General features: G+C 38.4%; 1 protein-coding gene across 1 annotated transcript; it reads left to right on the top strand.

The window, feature by feature from the left end:
- The first annotated feature begins 633 nt into the window (after positions 1 to 633).
- On the top strand, positions 634 to 1,095 carry LOC128041717 (uncharacterized). Its single transcript, XM_052632016.1, has one exon. The coding sequence runs from the start codon at positions 634 to 636 to the stop codon at positions 1,093 to 1,095; it is 462 nt and encodes a 153-aa protein (XP_052487976.1).
- Positions 1,096 to 6,890: the final 5,795 nt, after the last annotated feature.

Consider the following 6,890-nt stretch of genomic DNA (forward strand, 5'->3'; position numbering starts at 1 on the left):
CTGGCTGCGAGAAGTGACATTTTTGGGTCACGTGGTGTCTGTCGAAGGGATTAGGATTGATCCTCGAAAAATTGAAACTGTACTGGATTGGAAACAGCCTAAGACCGTATATGAGATTCAAAGTTTTTTGGGTCTGGCAAGGTATTATAGACATTTTGTTGAAGGGTTTTCATTAAGTGCTGCACCTCTGACTAAGTTGCTGCGTAGAGGGGTACTGTTTAACTGGACTGATGAGCAGCAAGAAAGTTTTGAGAAATTGAAGAAAGTTCTGACTGAGGCCCCTATCTTGATACAGCCAGAGTCTGGGAAGGAATTCACTGTTTACAGTAATGCATCACATGTTGGTTTGGGTTGTGTGCTGATGCAGGAGGGCAAGGTGGTTGGTTATGCATCTCGCCAGCTTAAGCCTCACAAGGTGAATTACCCTACTCATGACTTGGAGTTAGCCGTAGTGGTTTTCGTACTGAAAATTTGGAGGCACTATCTCTACGGTGAGAAGTGTACTATCTACACAAATCACAAAGTCTTAAGTACCTCCTCACTCAGAAAGAGTTAAATCTTAGGCAGCGAAGATAGGTAGAGCTGCTTAAGGAATATGATTCCTCGATTGAATACCATCCTGGTAAGGCTAACATGGTAGCTGATGCACTAAGCCGTAAGGCTGTATCTAATTTGAGAGCAATGTTTGCTCGTCTCAGTTTGTTTGATGATGATAGCTTATTGGCTGAGCTACAAGTTAGACTGACGTGGACTGAACAGATTAAGGGTAAACAGTTGTTGGATGAGTCACTGGTTCCTCGTTTCCGACAGGTTGAGAGTAGGGAAACTTCAGATTCTGGGTTGAATAGTGAAAGAGTACTGTTCTTCCGTGGGAGAGTGTGTGTACCGAGGGATAACGATTTGAGGCAGTCTATACTACTAGAGGTGCATAGTAGTCCTTTCGCTATGCATCCCGGCATGAATAAAATGCACCAAGATCTTCGTGAGTTATGCTGGTGGACAAGACTGAAACGTGAAGTAACAGATTTTGTGGGTAAGTGTTTAATTTTTCAGCAAGTGAAGGCTGAACATCAGTTATCTCCAGGGTTACTATAGCTAGTTAAGATTCCACTTTGGAAGTTGGAGAGACTAACCATGGATTTTGTGAGTGGGCTGCCCTTAACGCCTACCAAGAAGGATTCGGTATGGGTTATTGTAGATCGATTGACTAAATCTGCCCATTTCATACTGATTACTCTTTGTAGAAGTTGGCTAAACTGTATGTGGCTGAGATTGTAATACTGCATGGGGTACCAGTTTCTATTATATCAGATAGAGATCCTCACTTCACGTCTCGATTTTAGAGGAAATTACATGAGGCTTTGGGGTAAAAACTGGGCTTTAGTACTGCGTTTCATCCTCAGACTGATGGTCAATCGGAAAGGTTGATTCAAATATTGGAGGATATGTTAAGGTGTTGTGTAATGGATTTCCAAGGCAACTTGGAAGATTATTTGCCGCTAGCAGAGTTTGTGTATAATAATAGCTACCAGTCCAGTATTCGAATGACACCGTACGAGGAGTTATATGGTCGTAGGTGTCGTACTCCTACCTGTTGGACTGAGCTAGGTGAGTGGTGAGTTCTGGGGCCAAAGTTGGTTTCTAATACCGAAGAGAAGGTAAAACTGATTCGAGAGCAGTTAAAAAAAGCATCTGATAGACAGAAGTCGTATACGGATCTTAAATGCCGAGAGATTGAGTATTCTATGGGGGACTTTGTTTTTCTCAAGGTTTCCCCATGGAAAAAGTTACTGAGGTTTGGGCGGAACGGTAAACTTAGCCTTAGGTTTATTGGGCCTTACCGTATATTTAAGCGTGTGGGACCAGTTGCATATCAACTTGAGTTGCCTCCAAAATTAAACCGGATTCACGATGTATTTCACGTCTCCATGCTAAGGCGTTATCGCTCTGATCCTACATGCATAATACCAGTTGAATAGATCGAGGTTAGGCCAAATCTAACCTTCGAGGAGGAGCCCGTACAGATTTTAGACTGTGAGGTTAAAGTGTTAAGGAAAAAATCTATTCCTCTAGTCAAAGTGCTTTAGCGTAATCACAGTTCAGAAGAGGCCACGTGGGAACCCGAAGAGGCGATGCAACAACAATACCCTCATCTTTTCTGATACAAAAATCTAAGTCTTTCATTTTTGCATGATTTGATACAAATTGCTTGTTTTCTTCATTGGTTAAGTGATTTGGATGTATTTGGGGGTGTTTGAGAAGCCTGGGTTCAAGTCTTGGCTTTTGCAAAATTTTTAGTTTTTCCCTTAAATGAATCTGGACGCCGGTATATAGGCCTTATAAGTATTAGTGCTTGTTTTATGACAAAAAAGAGCCTATTGGTCCAGTGGTATGTGGCGTGTGAAGTATTCTTAAGGTCTGAGGTTTGAGTCCTGTGCTGCACTGTGGAGTGTTTATTTTTATCACCTGTGCTCTGAGGTGGTGGAGTTTGACTGAAATGCTGTGGAATTTGAATGGACGAGTGAATCGTGGAGAGACTAGTGGGATTGCAATTGGGTGGAGTGATGCAACGAGGGATAAGGGGAGAGATTTGAGGAGAAAATTTAGGAGTGGGTTGAGAGGAGAGTTGTGCCGTTTGGGGAGTTTTCAGCTTAGGAAATTCGGCTGGGGTTAGGTTGTGCTGAATTTGGTCTTAGGCGTTTTGGGTAAACGGTGTTTTGTGTTGTTTTTTCTGCTAGTCTTGGTTTTGTTCAGTTTCGTTTTGTAGCTATTGCTTTTTGGTGTCGAATTTTGGCAAGTTTCTTCTCGGGTTTGTTCGACTTTCTATTCCATTTTCTCTTTCCCTTTTCTCTCTACTTGCCAAATATTCCTCCCTTCTCCCCTCTCTTTTTGCTGCTAATCTTCCTTTCACTTTTTCCTTCCCATCTCTCTCATCGCCAAATCTCTTTCCTCTCTTCCTCTTTTTCTTTGACTAAATATTTTTCTCTTTCTTTCTATTTTGATTTTTACCTTTTATTATTTTCTTTTCCTTTTGACTGAGAACTGTCTCCCTTCTTTGAGTGGGGTTTAGTCGATTGTCATCCCTCTGTTCGATCACTCCCTACGCTGATCTTCTTTTCGTTGCTTTTGCTGTTCCAGTGCTGCAAGTATTGCAGATTATCATTAAAGTTATGATACTCCTCACTTTTTGTTTTAATCCGGTCCTATCCATTCTTTTTCTTTAACCAGAATACCCCTATTGGTAACTTTTATGGTCTAATTTAGTTTATGAAGATCTGTGTTGTGGTGCAGGTAATCAATAAGTGGGTGACCATTTTTTGGTTTGGGGTCTTGGAGGAGTTAAGTCATCCTGTATCAAGTAAGGTAAGGATGGTGTGTGGTTTAAGTTTTATGAAAAGGGTGTTTTGCTTTAAAGGACTAACTTGTATCTTGATTAAATATAGGTTGGTGTGCGTGGAGACTTGCGCTCTTCTCGTAAATAGGTGTGTAATCACACCCCCCTCAACTGCAAATCGGAAAAAGCCGAGAAACCAGAAAAGACAACGTTTAGGCCATATGAGCGTGCGAACGCTCGTATGGTAAATCGAGCCTACGAAACATGGTGTTGGACTGTAGAGGCCTCTAGGAGTGTTTTCATGGGCTTAGGTCATAATATGCCACGAATGGCCGAAATACCCTCGAAGGGTAAAATAATCGAAATACCCTCGAAGGGTAAAATGACCAAAATACCCTCAAAGGGTAAAATGACCGAAATACCCTCGAAGGGTAAAATGACCGAAATACCCTCAAAGGGTAAAATGACCGAAATACCCTCAAAGGGTTAAATAATCGAAATACCCTCCAAGGGTAAAATGATCGATTTGCTCTATGATTTATATATGAGTGTTACTGAGTGTGACGTACTGCATACACGTATGATTTATGACATGACGTACTGCATGGGGTTGGGATTCCGATATAGGGAAGTATATCAGATTGGTGGCTTTGCCACATATCTTTATCTTGGCGACTTATTTGCAATACTATTCTTGCGATTTGTTGCGATATTGGTGTGTTGGCTGGGTGGGTCGATTTTATCCCCACATGGTGTGTTGGTGGGATTGGGATGGGTTGCATTATTGCATTGTACTGCGACTATATTGAGCTAAGGCCCACACTGTTATTGAATCGGGCTAAGGCCCACACTGTACTGTTACTGTATAGGGCTTAGGCCCAGACTAGTATTGCATGTTGCATATTGTTTGACTAAAAGGGGATTACAGCTGAGTTTCGTAAACTCACCCTCTCTTTTTTACTGTGCAGATAATCCTCAGCCTTAGGCGATTCATTGCTGCGAGGGACTTGGAGGTGGCCACACATCTGCTGTTGTTTACACTTGCTTTTATTTTAATTTAATTTAAATGTTGGGTTTTGTTTTTGTAATAAGGCCTTTAAGTTTGTTTAATTTTTTTTAATTGGGCTTTTGCTTACCAATTTTAAACTGCTAGTTAAGAGAAGAAGAGTTTTAAAATAATTACTGTTTTCAAATAAACGAGTTTTTAAACGATAGAATTTAAAAAGCTTGCGCGATTTAGACTAACTTATTAAAACAATATCTGATATCAAGGAAAACATTTTTTTAATTAATAATAAAGGAGTTATTTTTAAACTTAGAAACAAGTTTTTACCAACAAAGTCCAATATTTCGAAAGACACTTCAATATGACATGTCAGATTCGACTGTAACGTTTTGGCCGGGTTTGGGGTGTTACACCCGACTCCGACCCAATCAAATTTTATTTAATTGTTTTATTTTTTATTTTGAATTAAATAAAATTATATTTTTTAATTGTTTTATTTTTTCTGAAGAAAATAAGATTTTTATTAGTCTAGAGTTAAAAATTAATATATATTAATGGCATTTTTGTAAATATCTCAGAGTGGAGTGAATTTACTTCAAATCGAACCCCAACCTGACTCAACTATTTTTTTAAATTCACTCGATCGGCCCAAACCCAATTTTTCAAAAAAAAATTAACTTTAACAAATTGAGTCACATTGGAACCCCTAAATTTTGAGGTTTTTTGCATCTCTGTTTAGGAATTGGGGGCCAAATTAGAAAATGTCCTCGAAACTTTCAAATTAGAGATAAAATAGGATTATTTTTTATGTCCTTTCTTATCCCTAAAAACCTTTAGTTTTGTGTAAAGATCAATTACACTTCTTTCTAAACAACAAGTAAGATGATAAGTCTTCAAGTTTTTGTTCCGATTCAACATCCTTAATTCAAGGGATTTCCCCAAGTGAATTGATCTTCATTGATGGGTTTGAATAATCTCACAATATCAGCATAATCCAAAGATTTTTTTTCAATAAATTGTCAATCCTCCAAAAATGGCAAGTTGCATTCTCTTGCAATGGTGATGGAAGTGGGCGCTTCCATTGTCACATTGCAACAAGTTCAATTACTTGCCTCAACAGCAAAAATGGTAAACAACCTACCCATACAATTTGGTAATGACAAAACTATCTTGAGGAGTTACATGTTTACACATAGAGACAAATAAAAATGTCATGGGTTTTGTTTAGGAACCTTCTCATACTCAATCTTTATTTTTTTTTTAACTTGCAAAAGTTTTTTTAAATAAGATTTGTACATGATTAATATGAATAAATCAAGTGGCATTCATCCTAGTTTATATGGTATGTTATCAATGTAACACCCCTCACCCGACCCGATCTTCGAGTCTGAATTACAAGATGTCACATTCGTTTTTGGAGCAACTACAGTCAATTAAACAGTAACATAATCATTTAAACATGCAATTAAGTGTTCAACACATTTACATCATAATACACAATCTATTACAAGTCCCAATCGAGCTTATGAAAGATCTTTTGTTGACCTGTGCACGAAATAAGATCAAATTGTAGAGTTTCAAAATCTCAAGTTTGACATCATGACGTCACCTCTTCTACGCTGTGACATCACCAAACAGTTTCTCACGTCTTGACATCAGGCCATTCGATGTCACGATTAACTTATTGTCGATCGACATTGCGACAAGGAAGATTGCTCATCGGGACGTGGACTCTATGTTTGATAAAATTTGAGTCATTTGGTACTTATTTCAATGTTACCACACATTTCACCAATTTGTACATAAATGGTCAACCCTACCTACATCAAAACAATTCCAATACATAGCGAAACATGTACAAATAACCACATTCATCTTTACAACAACTTATAACATCCAATCAACCATTAGCATATCATGCAGAGTGAGGGTATGTTAAGTGTACTAACAATATAGGTAGTCATGGTTGATGGTAGAGATGGTTCTGGAGAACCTGTGCTCAAATTATTTTGGGAATTATCATATGAAAACTAGTTGTTGCTAGTACTATCTTAGAAAAAAAACATATCGACTAGTTGGAGTTGAGATTCTTCATGGGTTGGTCTTTTCAAAACTTGTACCCAAGCAAGATAATGTTTGGGCTAAAACTCTTTCTCAAAAGGTTGGGAGGAGTCATCATAAGTGGTTGGGTTGACTCAAGAATAGAGGTGCCAACAATTGTAAAGTTAGGTTTAATTGAGGAAGAATCCATGGCTTTTTAGTTTAGTATTCTCCCAGATTGTGCCAATTGTTGATGTCTCTTTCACTGGGCTTGGAGATTGGTTTAGCTAAACTTTATAGCTAGAAAATCTACAAAGTGTACTAGCAATATGGGTAGTCATGGTTGATGGTAGATATGATTGTGAGAACTTGTACTCAATATTTGGTAATGATCGTATGGCAACCAATTATTATTAGAAGTATCTTAGAAAAACATACAAATTTGTTGGAGCTGAGATTATTGGTGGACTGGTCTTTCTGGAACTTGTCACCACGTAGGAAAATGTTTCG

Source organism: Gossypium raimondii, chromosome 6, assembly GCF_025698545.1.
Source record: "Gossypium raimondii isolate GPD5lz chromosome 6, ASM2569854v1, whole genome shotgun sequence".
Taxonomy (NCBI): domain Eukaryota; kingdom Viridiplantae; phylum Streptophyta; class Magnoliopsida; order Malvales; family Malvaceae; genus Gossypium; species Gossypium raimondii.

Excerpts from the sequence above, each read along its gene's own strand:
- LOC128041717 (XM_052632016.1), top strand. The coding sequence starts at position 634 with ATGGTAGCTGATGCACTAAGCCGTAAGGCTGTATCTAATTTGAGAGCA.